This window comes from Salmo salar, chromosome 02, assembly GCF_965601325.2.
Source record: "Salmo salar chromosome 02, fSalSal1, whole genome shotgun sequence".
Lineage (NCBI taxonomy): Eukaryota > Metazoa > Chordata > Actinopteri > Salmoniformes > Salmonidae > Salmo > Salmo salar.
Genome location: NC_138292.1, coordinates 22,949,685 through 22,970,396, shown reverse-complemented (window position 1 = coordinate 22,970,396; position 20,712 = coordinate 22,949,685). Strand labels below are relative to the sequence as shown.

General features: G+C 44.3%; 1 protein-coding gene across 1 annotated transcript; it reads left to right on the top strand.

The window, feature by feature from the left end:
- The first annotated feature begins 4,135 nt into the window (after positions 1–4,135).
- Positions 4,136–10,403, top strand: LOC106574204 (complement C1r-A subcomponent). The gene is made up of 13 exons (XM_045700410.2): positions 4,136–4,462; positions 4,926–5,139; positions 5,255–5,438; positions 5,669–5,809; positions 5,910–6,115; positions 7,178–7,325; positions 7,570–7,688; positions 7,872–7,950; positions 8,318–8,452; positions 8,714–8,788; positions 8,885–9,090; positions 9,339–9,556; positions 9,927–10,403. The coding sequence occupies exons 1-13, from the start codon at positions 4,437–4,439 to the stop codon at positions 10,297–10,299; spliced, it is 2,124 nt and encodes a 707-aa protein (XP_045556366.1). The 5' UTR covers positions 4,136–4,436; the 3' UTR covers positions 10,300–10,403.
- The last annotated feature ends 10,309 nt before the right edge of the window (positions 10,404–20,712 follow it).

The window sequence follows — 20,712 nt, the reverse complement described above, 5'->3', positions numbered from 1 at the left end:
TATATCGTCTGACGACGAAGAAATCTGTGACAGTAGGACTCTTTTGTGTTCCATGTAGAACCCTCTAGTGGAAAGGGTTCTACCTGGAACCAAAAAGGATTCTTCAAAAGGGTTCTCCTATGGGGACAGCTAAAGAGCAGTTTTAGGTTCTCGATAACACCTTTTTTTCCTGAGAGTGTAAGATGAACCACACTGCATTTGGTATTGATTTCTCAAAAAACAAAGAAACTATTAGGGAAAGGGAAAGGGAGATACCTAGTCAGTTGTACAACTGAATGCATTCAACTGAAATGTGTCTTCCGCATTTAACAACTCATTCTTTGCATATGTAACGTTAATGCTAAAAAATCATCTGCATCCATCTTCTCGTCATGAACCATACATCAGTTTAGCGCCAGATTTTCAATTTAGACTAATTACATCAGTCTTTAACGGTTTTGAGAAAAAATTGTGGCTGCATACAAATATGGCGCAGTGTACCAATAGATGCATGTTAGCACACATGCTAATGCTAAAAATACTTTACAAATCTTCTTCTCATGAACTATAAATCAGATTGACTCCAGATATGGTATATAGACTCATTGAATTAGCCTCTAATGGATTTGAGAAAGATAACCAACTTACTTGAATCATTCTCAACTGGCCTACCTGGATAAATAAAGGTGAAATAAAACAAATTAATTAAAAAAAACTTAAAGAGAGATAAATATGGTATCGCTTTCACTGATTGCACATAAAGGAAGATAGTTCCTATATGATTGGGTGCTTGCTTTGTTATCCAACTGATCTTGTGTCCTTTCTATAATCCCCATGAACCCCGTTCATTGCTGCTTGCAGCTATATTTAATATTGAAATGTAATAAAAAGATGGGACTCAGAGGGTTCAATATGGACTTCACATTGTTAAAAATATATGATCGTAAAAAGTCTCACCATTAACTATTTTAGAGAGTAGTGAGCAGTGGTACTGAATGACTGAGAAATGTTGGTTCTGAGAGCAAGATATGAACGTCACCCCTCCATTCAGCAACGGTTCGGGTTCCCCACAGTCAATTACTCCAGAGGAGAGAGAAAGAAACATCCTCATCATCATCATCTTTACCCTAGAGAGGGATGGTGTGGTATCTTGAAATATGGAGCTGTATGAGCAAGTCATAAAGTAGCAGTCATCATCGTCTTTGCCGTTGTTATCACAATTGTTGTCATTAACATGAGCATGCTCATCGTCATCATCATCAGAAGCAACAGCAGATTCCACATTATTATTCTACAGTAACATAGCCAAAGCACACGCACAAAACATTAAAACACGCAAACACATCCATAATAGTTATATTTTAGAATGTTTTAGAATCTTCCTCCTCTATGGTATTTTTGATCCAGTCTACGTAGTTAGCCACACGCGTGTAGACCCCAGATTTTAAAGGCTGTCCACAGTCAATCCCCCAACTGACGATCCCTGCTAGATATTTGTAGTTGACTGTTTTAGTTGACCTATGCTTACCCAATCTGACCAATCAGGTATTTAGCGTCCTTTGCTGGCAGACACAGTGGCATGACATGAGCATTGAATGTGATTGGATGTTTGAATTGGATCATGGCGATGTCATGGTCATAGTTTACATCGCCTACATTGTATTCAGGGTGAATATGGGGAGAGGCGACCTCAAGAGGTGGCGACTGGATGAGGTTTTCCACATGGTTGTGTCCAACATATACCTTTGGACAGGGTAAATTAGTCACACTTAAGATATACATTTAATCAGCAGTGACGACAGTCCATTTTTCCATTGTCTCATATCACCCCTGCCCAGTCGTTGAAAGCGATAGATTAGGGTCTAATGAATTTATTTAAATTGACTGATTTCCTTTATTTTATTTTATTTAATGTTAAGGGACCATATTCTGTAGGTGAGAATGAAATACAATCCATTATGTCTTATCTGTGTGTTGAAGGCACCTGAAGAGTTAAAGGTGCAATATGCAGGAATTGCTCTGTCATTTCCTGGTTGCAAAAATTCTAATAGTTCACCTAATCTCAGTTTATGTGACAAAACAAGCACTGTACCATCTAAACCGATGTGAAATATCTTTTCAAAAACCAAAAATACACACATTTACACTCATCATATGCTCCTGCTACTCCGTTCTTTATTTTACTCTTATCTATCCTGATGCCTAGTCACTTTACCCTGCCTTCATGTACATATCGACCTCAAATACCTCGTACCCGTGCACATTGATCTGGTACTCTCTGTATATAGCTCCATTCTTGTGTATTTTATTCCTTGTGTTACTATTTTTCTTTTTACTATAATTTTTTGAACTGCATCGTTGGGAAGGGCTCATAAGCCAGCATTTCACTGTAAAGTTTACACCAGTTGTATTCAGCGCATGTGATTTGATTTTAGTTTTTGGTTCCAGTCTCTTCTACAGTGATTTGTTGTGGGGAACCTGAACCATCGCTAAACCGTTGCCTAATGGAGGGGTGACGTTCATATCTGCCTCTCAGAACCAGTACCTCTGTCATTCAACACCACTGCAATGAGCCGTAATACATTCTTCCTGAAGGGGCTAACCGTGAGACTTTCATTGAAGGAAAGTCAAGAAGGGTGCAGGAAAGTAGTGAATTCTAAGCAAACTCCTGCTACTGTCTTGTAAACTACCAATACTGTGTGGAAAAATTTTAATAGGAGGGTTGTTCCACCAATTGGGTGCCTTTTGAGAGCGTAACTTTAAGAAAAATATTGAAGAAAAAAAACGACTTTGAACATTCTGTCATAAGCCTTAGGAGTCGATTGACGCACTCCTTCAAAATCTGTCTGTTTAAACTAGAGATATCCATTTTTTTTGTATGGGCTGCGTCTCAAAATATCACATCTGCCTAGGACGAATGGCCTTCCACATCTGAGCTGGAAAGTGTCAGGGCTACAGTGCTGTTTGTCAGAACAGGAGACATCTCAAAAATCGGTCTTCTCACAAAAACTTCCCTCCCTCCCTCCCTCCCTCCCTCCCTCCCTCCCTCCCTCCCTCCCTCCCTCTTTATCTCTAGGGTTTGGTGTAGGAGTCATGAAAATCTCCAATTAGCTCCAATATGTCCAGCTTCCTGTAGTGGATCAGGAAATGTGCAGAGCTGCTGTTGCCCTGAACGATAGTGGACACAACTGGGGACATGTTCTGTGCCGGGTTACCTGAGGGGGGGGGGGGGGGGGGGCAAGTCTAAACGTACAGGGGACAACGGAGGGGTGTACGTCCTGAAGGAGGCTGTACATTTCTGGGCAGCAGGGATCATTAGCTGGGCAAAAGGATGTGTATGACCTGGCCAATATGGGGTAAATACCCACATGGCTAACTACATCTGCTTGATCAAGAAGACCATGAAGGAGAACTAGACCAATATAAGTTGTAGTGGCAATCAGTGACATCTGTTCTCTGAACATCTCGCTTTTTGTGTCCATTAAACATGGAACCTCTATTTATATCTCACAATATATTACTAATATTGCATTTATGATGACAACACACTGTAGTCTTAGAAAAGAAAAGCTGGACACATTTCCGAGGCTCCGATGCAACGAATGCGCTAAATGCCAACGTTTCCACAGCTAAGCTGCCTTCATCAGGGTCTCATCTATCTAACCTACTGTAGGCTGTCATATCCCATAACTACACTAAATACCAACGTTTCCACAGCTAAGCTGCCTTCATCAGGGTCTCATCTATCTAACCTACTGTAGGCTGTCATATCCCATAACTACACATGACCAGGGATGTAGTTTAAAAAAGGTACATCATCTGAATGCCATAGTGGATAGTGTTGAGTGTACAGTGTGTTCTTCATCAACAGCGTAGCAGCACTGCATCATGTGACCTGAACTGACATACCCAGGCCAGCATGGAGTTTGTCCCTATGTGTAAACAAAACAAACTATTCAAACAGAATTTACGGGAAGAGTACTGAACACACAACACTTTCCTCCCATTCTCTCGCTCTGTCCTCCCTCCCCTTTTCTCCCCCTTCCTCCCCCTTTCCCCCCCTTCCCCCGCGCCCCATCCCCCCTACAACCTCTGGTAGATATGCATTCTGTCTTTTATAGGTTTCATTTTCGACATTAACGTAAAAAAGGTTTTACCTTTAAGAACTGATCAATTGTAGCCTTTTAACTCCCAACACCACCACTACTCTGTCTCTCGGTCTCTTTCACTCTCTCTCTCCCTCTCTCTTGTCCCCCCTTCTCCTTCATCTATTTCAGCCAAGTCAAACAGAGCAGGTTTTAACATGACTTTTAGACTCGTAGTCTAGCATAATACCTCACCATAGGTCTCTATTAGGACACACAGACTGCAGGGAATTCAAGTCTACTACATGTGAGCAATAGCCACAATACAGTAAAACAATAACAACAGAAACATTTGTAGCCAGGACCTTCAACATGGACTGGACCCCTCCGTTCATCTGGTGAGTTTGTTTGGTTACACTATACTTGAACCCATTGGCTATAGCTAAGTGAACGTAAACAACAACTGCTTACGTGAGTGTGTAAAGTCAGTTGTCATATTCAGACCAGCTGCCGTGAAGGTGTATGCCATTTATTCCATTACTAGTACATTATGTCATGTGACTAGCACGTGTGAGGAAGAGTTCAAATGAAGTATAACCTGTTTGTTTATATTACGCAGCACGCCAGTGGTTTTAACGTTTATTGAGCCTTCATCTTGAAGGATGATAAGAACATGTGATTCCTACAGCATCATTAGGTTATGTTTTCTTCTGCTTCCTGGTCACAGATCAGAAAATAGCTCTCTTTCTGATCAGTCATCATACAGACATGTTTCAAGGGGCTGTATTTACCTCGTTGTGACACACAACTCCTCCTATACCTCCCATCTCAGCCCTCTCTCCCTGTGTTGCTCTGCTCTAGGCTGCTGTGTGTGTCTGTGTGTGAGTGTTGGCGGTTGGCCCGGTCCCTGCCAGCCCTACATGGGGTGGTCCAGTCCCCCCAGTTCCCCCAGCCGTACCCTGCTGCCCTGTCACAACAGTGGGACCTCAGTGTACCTGAGGGTTACCAGCTCCAGCTCAGCTTCACTCACCTGGACATCGAGCCCTCAGCCGACTGCTACTACGACTCACTCACGGTCAGTGGACTTCAAAAGAACACTTTGACACCTTATTATAAAATGTAGGATGTATTAAATGTTTCTTACCGATATTGAAATATGTCCAAGAACCTTCTTCACTCCGTCATTCCAGGTTTTATATGACAAGAAGGTCCTTGCAAAGTTCTGTGGTCAGGAGAATTCTGCTGATGGACATCACCCAGGCAACCGGCCACTCTTGTCTCCAGGCAACAGGCTCACCCTGGTCCTTCAGACAGACGACACGAACCCTGAGCCACACCAGCACCTCGGCTTCTCTGCCCATTATCAGGCCAAAGGTAGCAACCCCACTAGAGGATCAGATGCCCTGCTCACAACATGAATACATAATCCAAGCCAACCGTACCACTGTTAAACCACAAGCCCCAGGAAAGTCTCAGGGAAGGTGACATCACAGTGTGATTCTAAGCTACACCCCCCCACCTATCTCCTTCCCTTCACCTCTCTTCTCCATCTCTCTCCTTCCCTCCACCTCTCTTCTCCATCCCTCTCTCCATCCCTATCCCAGACATAGATGAGTGTTCAGCTCCAGACCCTGAGGATGGTTCTGGTCCACTCTGCTCCCAGCTCTGCCACAACACCCTGGGCTCCTACATGTGCTCCTGTCGCCATGGCTACGAGCTCCGCCCTGACCAGCGCACCTGTGTCTGTGAGTACACCTTCTCTCTATCTGTGTGTGTGTGTGTGTGCGTGTGTGTGTGTGTGTATTGTAGTCCTACACATCTTGAGGACATCTCTCTCTCCCCCAGTGTCCTGTGGTGGGGGTATATTTGATGAACCAGAGGGGATTCTGTCCAGCCCAGGCTACCCTGACCCATCACCCCACGGCCTGGCCTGTCAGTATGTCATCTCTGTGGAGCCTGGGTTCATCGTCACCCTCAACTTCACTGACAGCTTCCACATAGAGCACATAGGCACCCAGAATGGACCCAGCTGCCTCTACCACTGGTTACAGGTAACACTGTACACTGCCCTGACCACTGGTTACAGGTAACACTGTATAATGCCGTGACCACTGGTTACAGGTAACACTGTATAATGCCCTGACCACTGGTTACAGGTAACACTGTATACTGCCCTGACCACTGGTTACAGGTAACACTGTACACTGCCCTGACCACTGGTTACAGGTAACACTGTACAATGCCCTGACCACTGGTTACAGGTAACACTGTACAATGCCCTGACCACTGGTTACAGGTAACACTGTACAATGCCCTGACCACTGGTTACAGGTAACACTGTATAATGCCGTGACCACTGGTTACAGGTAACACTGTATAATGCCCTGACCACTGGTTACAGGTAACACTGTACACTGCCCTGACCACTGGTTACAGGTAACACTGTACACTGCCCTGACCACTGGTTACAGGTAACACTGTATAATGCCCTGACCACTGGTTACAGGTAACACTGTACAATGCCCTGACCACTGGTTACAGGTAACACTGTACAATGCCCTGACCACTGGTTACAGGTAACACTGTATAATGCCCTGACCACTGGTTACAGGTAACACTGTACAATGCCCTGACCACTGGCTACAGGTAACACTGTACAATGCCCTGACCACTGGTTACAGGTAACACTGTACAATGCCCTGACCACTGGCTACAGGTAACACTGTACACTGCCCTGACCACTGGTTACAGGTAACACTGTACACTGCCCTGACCACTGGTTACAGGTAACACTGTACACTGCCCTGACCACTGGTTACAGGTAACACTGTACACTGCCCTGACCACTGGTTACAGGTAACACTGTACACTGCCCTGACCACTGGTTACAGGTAACACTGTACACTGCCCTGACCACTGGTTACAGGTAACACTGTACACTGCCCTGACCACTGGTTACAGGTAACACTGTACACTGCCCTGACCATAGAGTAAATGAATGAAGTACTGAATGTGTGTGTTTGTTCATGTGCGTGTTCATGCATGTGTGTGTGTTCAGGACAGCATGCTTTGTGTTTGTTTACAGTGTTTGATCTCTCCTCTGCCTCGCCCAGGTGTCCATCCCCGACAAGGAACCCCAGAAGCTGTGTGGAGGGAAGAGTCCTGGACTAATGCCCACTAACTCTTACACTGTCCAGCTAGACTACCACACTGACTGGGCTGGTCTGAGCCAGGGCTGGAGCCTGCACTACACTACTCAGAGTGAGAGAGGGAGGAGGAAATGCATAGAGAGGGTGAACATAGGTAGAGGGAAATAATGAAAGAGGAGAGGGAGAAAGAGAGAGCAAGGGAGAGTATGAAGGGAAGAGCAGATGCAAACTAGTGAAGTGAAAAAAGGTGAGAAGGTAAAACCTCCTGGAAGTAAAGCAGAGAATACAGGTCAAAGTTGAAGCCTAACTAAAAAAGCCCTGGTCTGAAATCCTGATATGTGTGTTGTTGTTCATAGGGGTGCAGTGTGCTTCACCCAGTTCTATCACCAATGGAAGAGTCACCCCAAACTTTCCCCAGTACTATTACAGAGACTACATCCAAGTCCGCTGTGACCCTGGCTACAAACTAATGATGGTGAGATTAAACAATCCCTTTTTACCCTGCCTCTTATCATTCTCTCTTACCTCATATTTCCTTCTTTCCCTTGTTAATATTCAGTCTTTTTATTTTCTACAAGGGCTCTTTTCCTGGAAATATCCCTTGTGAAGTATCGCGCCTCTCTCTCTCTCTCTCTCTCTCTCTCTCTCTCTCTCTCAGGATGGCAGAGAGATCAAGAGCTATGCCTCCATGTGTCAAAAGAATGGACAGTGGCACCTCTCCCTCCCTGAGTGCCACAGTGAGTCACAACCATGGAAATGGATTATATTTCTATGATCACAACCTAATACATTCCCATGAATCAAGTTCCATATTAAACACAGATGTATTTTGGTCTCTCTCTCTCTCTCTCTCTCTCTCTCTCTCTCTCTCTCTCTCTCTCTCTCTCTCTCTCTCTCTCTCTCTCTCTCTCTCTCTCTCTCTCTCTCTCTCTCTCTCTCTCTCTCTCTCTCTCTCTCTCTCTCTCTCTCTCTCTCTCTCTCTCTCTCTCTCTCTCTCTCTCTCTCTCTCCTCTCTCTCTCTCTCTCTCTCTCTCTCTCTCTCTCTCTCTCTCTCTCTCTCTCTCTCTCCTCTCCTCTCTCTCTCTCTCTCTCTCTCTCGTGCAGTAATTGACTGTGGGGAACCTAAAGCATTGTTGAATGGAGGCGTAAGGTTCATATCTGGCTCTCAGAACCAGCACCTCTCTGTCATTCAGTACCACTGCAACGAACCTTTCTACTCACTCCTTGGAGGAGCAACTGGTGAGATGTTTTAACTATCCTACATCAAACAATAATATGTTGTTATTTAATTTGTGTTGACAACCACTCTCTGTCTGTCTGTCTGTCTGTCTGTCTGTCTGTCTGTCTGTCTGTCTGTCTGTCTGTCTGTCTGTCTGTCTGTCTGTCTGTCTGTCTGTCTGTCTGTCTGTCTGTCTGTCTGTCTGTCTGTCTGTCTGTCTGTCTGTCTGTCTGTCTGTCTGCCTGTCTGTCTGCCTGTCTGTCTGTCTGTCTGTCCTTCAGTGAGCTACACTTGTGCAGCAGATAGAACATGGAGAGACAACCTTGACACCCCTGTCATTCCCTCATGTATCCCAGGTAACTCCTTAAGTACCATTTTCTTTACCATATCCTGCATATACCATCCTGTATGTATTTGTGTGACCCTCGTCACTACTTTACCCCCATCCCCAGTCTGTGGCCGGCCCACGGTGTCCCTCTCAGTCTTTCAGAAGATCATGGGGGGAGACAAAGCCCCAGACAAAACCATCCCCTGGCAGGTGATGCTCAGTGTGGACGGAGGCAGAGGAGGGGCCATGGTGATTGGGGACCGCTGGATCATGACTGCAGCTCATAACCTGGTGCAAAAGGGCGAACTTGTGCTAAAGGAGAAACTTCGGGTAGGTAGATTGTGACACACCCATCAATTCATTGGACACTGGAGAACAAAAGTATTTCCTACTTATGTTTTCAAAGGTATAGTCCACCTAAATATCTTGAGTAACAACAGGCAAAGAGAAGTCTTCAGTACTTTGCTAAAGCCACCACAAGCTAGCGTTCAAATTCCGTATGTAGAAGTCCTTCAGTGATGTCAGATTTGAAGAAGTTGAAGATTTATTCTGAAGTTGAATTATGTTTTGTTTTCAAGGTTTTTATGGGAGACAATGATGCAGAAAAACTAGCAAAGCTCACCCCTCTTGGTGTCGCCTCTCTCCACCCCCACCCTGAATACAAAAACCCAGATAATGCAAACTACAATCACGACATCGCCCTGATAAAACTCCAACAACCACTCACATTCCACGCTGACATTATGCCATTGTGTCTGCCACCAGAGGACGCTATATACGAGACAGCCAAGATTGGGTGAGTCAGACTTGTCCTGTTCTTTATTAAAAATGAGAAAGCTGAACAACAATATTAACATTTATATTATTAAAGACATCAATAAGAACACAAAGAGGAAGTGCATTTTGAAGGGATAGATAGACCCACATTTCATAATGTGTTCATTCTTATCATGGAAGTAGTCAATGCGCCAAGAGTGCAACCTACAATTTTCATGACTTCTTTTTGGCATCCTTAAATTCAATTGTAAAATCTAAAGTAGCCTAACTGCACAACCAGTCCTTAGCAGTCCATAGTTCATCAATGTTCTTTGGTAAGCTAATGAATGTAAGGCAATAGTTTTCTGAGTAACTCCTTGACCTCTTTCCTGACCTCTATCCTTTATCAGTATGGTCTCAGGCTTTGGCATCAAAGAAGATGATATCATTGCCAACAAGCTCAGGTACATACGCCTACCAGTAGTGGACGGGAATGAGTGCCAAAACTCTGTCAACAGTGCAAAAGCAGCAATGCCAACAGAGACGATCCCTGCTCTGACAGACAACATGTTCTGTGCCGGAGTACCTGAGGGGGGCAAGGACTCCTGTACGGGGGACAGTGGAGGGGCGTACGTCTTGATGGATGGTAGTACTAAACGGTTTTGGGCTGCAGGTATTGTCAGTTGGGGTGTGGGTTGTGGACAGACTGGTAGATATGGAGTGTACACCCATGTGGCTAAATACATTAGCTGGATCAACAAAACAATGGAGGACAATAAGTAAAATATATAGGCGAAGACAACGAGGGAAAGAGAACAGAAATACAAAAGTATTTTTAATTCAAGTCATGATTTATGAATCCAAATAAAGCCCAAACGTTTAATCTCTGCTTTTCTCATGTGCATTTGTGTGAGTGTGTGTGTGTGTGTGTGTGTGCCTGTATGTGTGTTTGTGTGTGAGATGAAAGGTAAAACAAAAGAAAAGAGCTTCGACTTGGGTTGACTATTTTGTGCTTATGTACCAGAGTATGTGAGTGGAGCAGAGCTGGAGCGGAGCGTGCCCAATTTGACTGAGGCAGGGAGCGAGATTCCCAAAAGCTGAAGCGTTGGTAGCACTCACTTCACCAGCTCAGGGCATGCCCGGCCCAGCATGCATTTGTAGTCTACTTGTGTGCTGCTATCTATAGCCCCTTGCTTCAGCTATTGTCTAAATATTTTCATAAAGAAACTGATAAAACACACAGGTGCTAAATCAAGGTGACTTACAAAGATGTAGACCAAGAACAAGAGAGGGAGTGTGGTGATGAAATGACCACAACAAAGAAGAGAGGGAGTGTGATGATGAAATGACCACAACAAGGAAGAGAGGGAGTGTGGTGATGAAATGACCACAACAAAGAAGAGAGGGAGTGTGATGATGAAATGACCACAACAAGGAAGAGAGGGAGTGTGGTGATGAAATGACCACAACAAAGAAGAGAGGGAGTGTGATGATGAAATGACCACAACAAGGAAGAGAGGGAGTGTGGTGATGAAATGACCACAACAAAGAAGAGAGGGAGTGTGATGATGAAATGACCACAACAAGGAAGAGAGGGAGTGTGGTGATGTAATGTCCACAACAAGGAAGAGAGGGAGTGTGGTGATGAAATGACCACAACAAAGAAGAGAGGGAGTGTGGTGATGTAATGTCCACAACAAAGAAGAGAGGGAGTGTGGTGATGTAATGTCCACAACAAGGAAGAGAGGGAGTGTGGTGATGAAATGACCACAACAAAGAAGAGAGGGAGTGTGGTGATGAAATGACCACAACAAAGAAGAGAGGGAGTGTGGTGATGTAATGTCTACAACTAAAGAATCATTGTGGAATCTGAAAAGATACATGATGGTAAACTTACTATGAACACATGCTAAAAGAAAGGAACGAGGTGGGTAGATAACTAAATGTGTCATTGTAGCAAAGTATTTATAAACAAAAAATCACATCTCTTAAACGTTTCGTTAATTTTTGTTATATTATCAATACAATAGGCCATAATTGATTTTCACCCAATAGGCCTGGCATATTTTGCCTAAAAACCTTTAGACCTACCTATAAAAAATGTTCAAACAACTCTGCATCTCTGCCCAGCCTGGCAAGAGTGGCCCTTTCTATCAGCAGTTCCTATCCACCGCTTTCTATCCATCCCTTTCTATCCATCCCTTTCTATCCATCCCTTTCTATCCACCCCTTTCTATCCATCACTTTCTATCCATCTCTTTCAATCCACCCCTTTCTATCCACCCCTTTCTATCCACCCCTTTCTATCCACCACTTTCTATCCATCTCTTTCAATCCACCCCTTGCTATCCACCCATTTCTATCCACCCCTTTCTATCCACCACTTTCTATCCACAACGTTCTATCCACCCCTTTCTGTCAGCACTTTCTATCCACCCCTTTCTATCAGCATTTTCTATCCATCCCTTTCTATTCACCCCTTTCTGTCCACCCCTTTCTATCCACCCTTTTCTATCCATCCCTGTCTATCAGCAGTTTCGATCCACCCCTTTCTATCCATCCCTTTCTATCCACCCCTTTCTATCAGCACTTTCTGTCCACCACTTTCTATCAGCACTTTCTATCCAGCACTTTCTATACACCACTTTCTATCAGCACTTTCTATCCATCCCTTTCTATCCACCCCTTTCTATCAGCACTTTCTTTCCACCACTTTCTATCAGCACTTTCTATCAGCACTTTCTATCCACCACTGTCTATCAGCACTTTCTATCAGCACTTTCTATCCAGCACTTTCTATCAGCACTTTCTATCCACCCCTTTCTATCCACCAATTTCTATCCACCACTTTCTATCCACCACGTTCTATCCACCACGTTCTATTCACCACTTTTTATCAGCACTTTCTATCAGCACTTTCTATCCACCCCTTTCTATCCATTCCTTTCTATCCACCCCTTTCTATCCACCCCTTTCTATCCACCAGTTTCTATCCACCCCTTTCTATCCACCCCTTTCTATCAACCCCTTTCTATCAGCAGTTTATATCCACCCCTTTCTATCCACCCCTTTCTATCCACCCTTTTCTATCCATCCCTGTCTATCAGCAGTTTCGATCCACCCCTTTCTATCCATCCCTTTCTATCCATCCCGTTCTATCCATCCCTTTTTATCCACCCCTTTCTATCCACCCCTTTCTATCCAACGCTTTCTATCAACCCCTTTCTATCAGCAGTTTATATCCACCCCTTTCTATCCACCCCTTTCTATCCACCCTTTTCTATCCATCCCTGTCTATCAGCAGTTTCGATCCACCCCTTTCTATCCGTCCCTTTCTATCCACCCCTTTCTATCAGCACTTTCTGTCCACCCCTTTCTATCCACCCCTTTCTATCCACCAGTTTCTATCCACCCCTTTCTATCCACCAGTTTCTATCCACCCGTTTCTATCCACCCCTTTCTATCAACCCCTTTCTATCAGCAGTTTCTATCCACCCCTTTCTATCCACCCCTTTCTATCCACCCTTTTCTATCCACCCGTCTATCAGCAGTTTCGATCCACCCCTTTCTATCCATCCCTTTCTATCCACCCCTTTCTATCAGCACTTTCTGTCCACCACTTTCTATCAGCACTTTCTATCCAACACTTTCTATACACCACTTTCTATCAGTACTTTCTTTCCACCACTTTCTATCTACCACTTTCTATCAACCACTTTCTATTAGCTCTTTCTATCCACCACTTTCTATCAGCACTTTCTATCAGCACTTTCTATCCACCACTGTCTATCAGCACTTTCTATCAGCACTTTCTATCCAGCACTTTCTATCAGCACTTTCTATCCACCCCTTTCTATCCACCACTTTCTATTCATCCCTTTCTATCCACCACTTTCTATCCACCCCTTTCTATCCACCACTTTCTATCCATCTCTTTCAATCCACCCCTTGCTATCCACCCATTTCTATCCACCCCTTTCTATCCACCACTTTCTATCCACAACGTTCTATCCACCCCTTTCTGTCAGCACTTTCTATCCACCCCTTTCTATCAGCATTTTCTATCCATCCCTTTCTATTCACCCCTTTCTGTCCACCCCTTTCTATCCACCCTTTTCTATCCATCCCTGTCTATCAGCAGTTTCGATCCACCCCTTTCTATCCATCCCTTTCTATCCACCCCTTTCTATCAGCACTTTCTGTCCACCACTTTCTATCAGCACTTTCTATCCAGCACTTTCTATACACCACTTTCTATCAGCACTTTCTATCCATCCCTTTCTATCCACCCCTTTCTATCAGCACTTTCTTTCCACCACTTTCTATCAGCACTTTCTATCAGCACTTTCTATCCACCACTGTCTATCAGCACTTTCTATCAGCACTTTCTATCCAGCACTTTCTATCAGCACTTTCTATCCACCCCTTTCTATCCACCAATTTCTATCCACCACTTTCTATCCACCACGTTCTATCCACCACGTTCTATCCACCACTTTTTATCAGCACTTTCTATCAGCACTTTCTATCCACCCCTTTCTATCCATTCCTTTCTATCCACCCCTTTCTATCCACCCCTTTCTATCCACCAGTTTCTATCCACCCCTTTCTATCCACCCCTTTCTATCAACCCCTTTCTATCAGCAGTTTATATCCACCCCTTTCTATCCACCCCTTTCTATCCACCCTTTTCTATCCATCCCTGTCTATCAGCAGTTTCGATCCACCCCTTTCTATCCATCCCTTTCTATCCATCCCGTTCTATCCATCCCTTTTTATCCACCCCTTTCTATCCACCCCTTTCTATCCAACGCTTTCTATCAACCCCTTTCTATCAGCAGTTTATATCCACCCCTTTCTATCCACCCCTTTCTATCCACCCTTTTCTATCCATCCCTGTCTATCAGCAGTTTCGATCCACCCCTTTCTATCCGTCCCTTTCTATCCACCCCTTTCTATCAGCACTTTCTGTCCACCCCTTTCTATCCACCCCTTTCTATCCACCAGTTTCTATCCACCCCTTTCTATCCACCAGTTTCTATCCACCAGTTTCTATCCACCCCTTTCTATCAACCCCTTTCTATCAGCAGTTTCTATCCACCCCTTTCTATCCACCCCTTTCTATCCACCCTTTTCTATCCACCCGTCTATCAGCAGTTTCGATCCACCCCTTTCTATCCATCCCTTTCTATCCACCCCTTTCTATCAGCACTTTCTGTCCACCACTTTCTATCAGCACTTTCTATCCAACACTTTCTATACACCACTTTCTATCAGTACTTTCTTTCCACCACTTTCTATCTACCACTTTCTATCAACCACTTTCTATTAGCTCTTTCTATCCACCACTTTCTATCAGCACTTTCTATCAGCACTTTCTATCCACCACTGTCTATCAGCACTTTCTATCAGCACTTTCTATCCAGCACTTTCTATCAGCACTTTCTATCCACCCCTTTCTATCCACCACTTTCTATTCATCCCTTTCTATCCACCACTTTCTATCCACCCCTTTCTATCCACCACTTTCTATCCATCTCTTTCAATCCACCCCTTGCTATCCACCCATTTCTATCCACCCCTTTCTATCCACCACTTTCTATCCACAACGTTCTATCCACCCCTTTCTGTCAGCACTTTCTATCCACCCCTTTCTATCAGCATTTTCTATCCATCCCTTTCTATTCACCCCTTTCTGTCCACCCCTTTCTATCCACCCTTTTCTATCCATCCCTGTCTATCAGCAGTTTCGATCCACCCCTTTCTATCCATCCCTTTCTATCCACCCCTTTCTATCAGCACTTTCTGTCCACCACTTTCTATCAGCACTTTCTATCCAGCACTTTCTATACACCACTTTCTATCAGCACTTTCTATCCATCCTTTTCTATCCACCCCTTTCTATCAGCACTTTCTTTCCACCACTTTCTATCAGCACTTTCTATCAGCACTTTCTATCCATCCCTTTCTATCCACCCCTTTCTATCAGCACTTTCTGTCCACCACTTTCTATCAGCACTTTCTATCCAACACTTTCTATACACCACTTTCTATCAGTACTTTCTTTCCACCACTTTCTATCTACCACTTTCTATCAACCACTTTCTATTAGCTCTTTCTATCCACCACTTTCTATCAGCACTTTCTATCCACCACTGTCTATCAGCACTTTCTATCAGCACTTTCTATCCAGCACTTTCTATCAGCACTTTCTATCCACCCCTTTCTATCCACCACTTTCTATTCATCCCTTTCTATCCACCACTTTCTATCCACCCCTTTCTATCCACCACTTTCTATCCATCTCTTTCAATCCACCCCTTGCTATCCACCCATTTCTATCCACCCCTTTCTATCCACCACTTTCTATCCACAACGTTCTATCCACCCCTTTCTGTCAGCACTTTCTATCCACCCCTTTCTATCAGCATTTTCTATCCATCCCTTTCTATTCACCCCTTTCTGTCCACCCCTTTCTATCCACCCTTTTCTATCCATCCCTGTCTATCAGCAGTTTCGATCCACCCCTTTCTATCCATCCCTTTCTATCCACCCCTTTCTATCAGCACTTTCTGTCCACCACTTTCTATCAGCACTTTCTATCCAGCACTTTCTATACACCACTTTCTATCAGCACTTTCTATCCATCCTTTTCTATCCACCCCTTTCTATCAGCACTTTCTTTCCACCACTTTCTATCAGCACTTTCTATCAGCACTTTCTATCCACCACTGTCTATCAGCACTTTCTATCAGCACTTTCTATCCAGCACTTTCTATCAGCACTTTCTATCCACCCCTTTCTATCCACCAATTTCTATCCACCACTTTCTATCCACCACGTTCTATCCACCACGTTCTATCCACCACTTTTTATCAGCACTTTCTATCAGCACTTTCTATCCACCCCTTTCTATCCATTCCTTTCTATCCACCCCTTTCTATCCACCCCTTTCTATCCACCAGTTTCTATCCACCCCTTTCTATCCACCCCTTTCTATCAACCCCTTTCTATCAGCAGTTTATATCCACCCCTTTCAATCCACCCCTTTCTATCCACCCTTTTCTATCCATCCCTGTCTATCAGCAGTTTCGATCCACCCCTTTCTATCCATCCCTTTCTATCCATCCCGTTCTATCCATCCCTTTCTATCCACCAGTTTCTATCCACCCCTTTCTATCCACCCCTTTCTATCCACCCCTTTCTATCAACCCCTTTCTATCAGCAGTTTATATCCACCCCTTTCTATCCACCCCTTTCTATCCACCCTTTTCTATCCATCCCTGTCTATCAGCAGTTTCGATCCACCCCTTTCTATCCATTCCTTTCTATCCACCCCTTTCTATCAGCACTTTCTGTCCACCCCTTTCTATCCACCCCTTTCTATCCACCAGTTTCTATCCACCCCTTTCTATCCACCAATTTCTATCCACCCCTTTCTATCCACCCCTTTCTATCAACCCCTTTCTATCAGCAGTTTCTATCCACCCCTTTCTATCCACCCCTTTCTATCCACCCTTTTCTATCCACCCGTCTATCAGCAGTTTCGATCCACCCCTTTCTATCCATCCCTTTCTATCCACCCCTTTCTATCAGCACTTTCTGTCCACCACTTTCTATCAGCACTTTCTATCCAACACTTTCTATACACCACTTTCTATCAGTACTTTCTTTCCACCACTTTCTATCTACCACTTTCTATCAACCACTTTCTATTAGCTCTTTCTATCCACCACTTTCTATCAGCACTTTCTATCAGCACTTTCTATCCACCACTGTCTATCAGCACTTTCTATCAGCACTTTCTATCCAGCACTTTCTATCAGCACTTTCTATCCACCCCTTTCTATCCACCACTTTCTATTCATCCCTTTCTATCCACCACTTTCTATCCAACCCTTTCTATCCACCACTTTCTATCCACCACGTTCTATCCACCACTTTTTATCAGCACTTTCTGTCACCCCTTTCTATCCACCCCTTTCTATCCATTCCTTTCTATCCACCACTTTCTATCCACCACATTCTATCCATTGCTTTCTGTCCACCACTTTCTATCCCATCCCTTTCTGTCCACCACTTTCTATCATCCCTTTCTATCCACCTCTTTCTATTCATCCCTTTCTATCCACCACTTTCTATCCACCAGGTTCTATCCACCACGTTCTATCCACCCCTTTCTGTCAGCACTTTCTATCCACCCCTTTCTCTTCACCACTTACTATCAGCACTTTTTATCAGCAATTTCTATCCACCCCTCTCTATCCACCACTTTCTATCCATTCCTTTCTACCCACCACTTTCTATCCGTCCCTTTCTATCCATTCCTTTCTACCCACCACTTTCTATCCACCACTTTCTATCCATTCCTTTCTGTCCACCACTTTCTATCCGTCCCTTTCTATCCCATCCCTTTCTACCCATCCCTTTCTATCCACCACTTTCTATCCACCACTTTCTATCCACCCCTTTCTATCCACCCCTTTCTTTCATCCCTTTCTATCCACCACTTTCTATCCTTCCCTTTCTATCCACCCCTTTCTATCCACCCCTTTCTATCCCAACCCTTTCTTTCATCCCTTTCTATCCACCACTTTCTATCCACCCCTTTCTATCCATCCCTTTCTATCCACCACTTTCTATCCACCACTTTCTATCCATACCATTCTCTTCACCACTTACTATCAGCACTTTTTATCAGCAATTTCTATCCACCCCTCTCTATCCACCACTTTCTATCCATTCCTTTCTACCCACCACTTTCTATCCACCACTTTCTATCCATTCCTTTCTGTCCACCACTTTCTATCCGTCCCTTTCTATCCCATCCCTTTCTACCCATCCCTTTCTATCCACCACTTTCTATCCACCCCTTTCTATCCACCACTTTCTATCCTTCCCTTTCTATCCACCCCTTTCTATCCACCACTTTCTATCCACCCCTTTCTATCCCATCCCTTTCTTTCATCCCTTTCTATCCACCACTTTCTATCCTTCCCTTTCTATCCACCCCTTTCTATCCACCCCTTTCTATCCATCCCTTTCTATCCACCACTTTCTATCCACCACTTTCTATCCATACCATTCTATCTACCCCTTTCTATCCATCCCTTTCTATCCACCACTTTCTATCCATTCCTTTCTATCCATCACATTCTATCCACCACATTCTATCCATTGCTTTCTTTCCACCACTTTCTATCATCCCTTTCTATCCACCTCTTTCTATCCATACCATTCTATCTACCCCTTTCTATCCATCCCTTTCTATCCACCACTTTCTATCAAAAGTAACAGTCAGTATCTGGGGTGGCCACCAGCTGCATTAAGTACTACAGTGCATCTCCTCCTCGTGGACTGCACCAGATGTGTCAGTTCTTGCTGTGAGATGTTACCCCACTCTTCCACCAAGGCACATGCAAGTTCCCGGACATTTCTGAGGGGAATGGCCCTAGCCCTCACCCTCCGATCCAACAGGTCCCAGACGTGCTCAATGGGATTGAGATCCGGGGTCTTCACTGGCCATGGCAGAACACTGACATTCCTGTCTTGCAGAAAATCACGCACAGAACGAGCAGTATGGCTGGTGGCATTGTCATGATGGAGGGTCATGTCAGGATGAGCCTGCAGGAAGGGTACCACATGAGGGAGGAGGATGTCTTCCCTGTCACGCACAGCATTGCGATTCCATGCAATGACAACAAGCTCAGTCTGATGATGCTGTGACACACCGCACCAGACCATGACGGAGCCTCCACCTCCGAATCGATCCCACTCCAGAGTACAGGCCTTGGTGTAACGCTCATTCCTTCTACAATAAACTTGAATCCGACCATCACGCCTGGTGAGGCAAAACCGTGACTCATCACTGAAGAGCACTTTTTGCCAGTCCTGTCTGGTCCAGCGACAGTGGGTTTGTGCCCATAGGCGACGTTGTTGCCGGTGATGTCTGGTGAGGACCTGCCTTACAACAGGCCTACAAGCCCTCAGTCCAGCTTATTGCAGACAGTCTGAGCACTGATGGAGGGATTGTACGTTCCTGCAGTAACTTGGGTAGTTGTTGTTGCCGTCCTGTATCTGTCCTGCAGGTGTGATGTTCGGATGTACCGATCCTGTGCAGGTGTTGTTACACGTGGTCTGCCACTGTGAGGACAATCAGCTGTCCATCCTGTCTCCCTGTAGCGCTGTCTTTGGTGTCTCACAGTACGGACATTGCAATTTATTGCCCTGGCCACATCTGCAGTCCTCATGCCTCCTTGCAGCATGCCTAAGGCACGTTCACGCAGATGAGCAGGGACCCTGGCCATCTTTATTTTGGTGTTTTTCAGAGTCAGTAGAAAGGCCTCTTTAGTGTCCTAAGTTTTCATAACTGTGACCTTAATTGCCTACTGTCTGTAAGCTGTTAGTGTCTTAACGACCGTTCCACAGGTGCATGTTCATTAATTGTTTATGGTTCATTGAACAAGCATGGGAAACCGTGTTTAAACCCTTTACAATGAAGATCTGTGAAGTTATTTGGATTTTTACGAATTATCTTTGAAAGACAGGGTCCTGAAAAAGGTAGGTTTCTTTTTTTACTGAGTTTAGGACTGCTGTTAGAACCCGTAAAGGCCGCTTTACACTCTTGGGTAGCGGAATTACTTTGGGTTCCCTCCAGGTCTGAAGACAAAGACTTTCCTCTAGGCTCAGATTAAAAATATGACAGATAGGAGTGGCTATAGAGTCGGCCACCATCCTCAGTAGCTTTCCATCTGTTGTCAATGCCAGGAGGTTTGTCATTATTTTGTCATTATTAATAATTTTTCCACCTCTCCCAAATTAACTTTACAAAATTCAAACTTGTACTGCTTTTCTTTCATTATTTGTTTTTTTATGCATGAATATAATTGCTCACTGTTTGTCGTGGGCATTTCCTGCCTAAGTTTGCCCACTTTGCCAATTAAATAATCATTCAATTATTTGGCAACATCGAATGGTTTTGTGATGAATAAGCCATCTGATTCGTTGAAAGATGGAGTTGAATTTGTCTTTCTGCCCATCATTTCATTTAAAGTACTCCAAAGTTCATACCATTGATCTTGGCTTCATAATAACGTTTCTTCTTCTTTTTGTTTAGTTTAGTCCCATAAATTCTCAATTTGCAGTAAGTAAGCCAGTCAGATGTACAGCCAGACTTATTAGCCACTCCTTTTGCCC

What these genes read in the sequence shown, in the direction of transcription:
- LOC106574204 (XM_045700410.2), top strand. Translation starts at nt 4,437, where the DNA reads ATGGACTGGACCCCTCCGTTCATCTG. An exon ending in TGGACCCCTCCGTTCATCTG is followed by an intron (nt 4,463 to 4,925) that starts GTGAGTTTGTTT and finishes GCTCTGCTCTAG; the next exon opens with GCTGCTGTGTGTGTCTGTGT. An exon ending in CTGGCTACAAACTAATGATG is followed by an intron (nt 7,689 to 7,871) that starts GTGAGATTAAAC and finishes TCTCTCTCTCAG; the next exon opens with GATGGCAGAGAGATCAAGAG.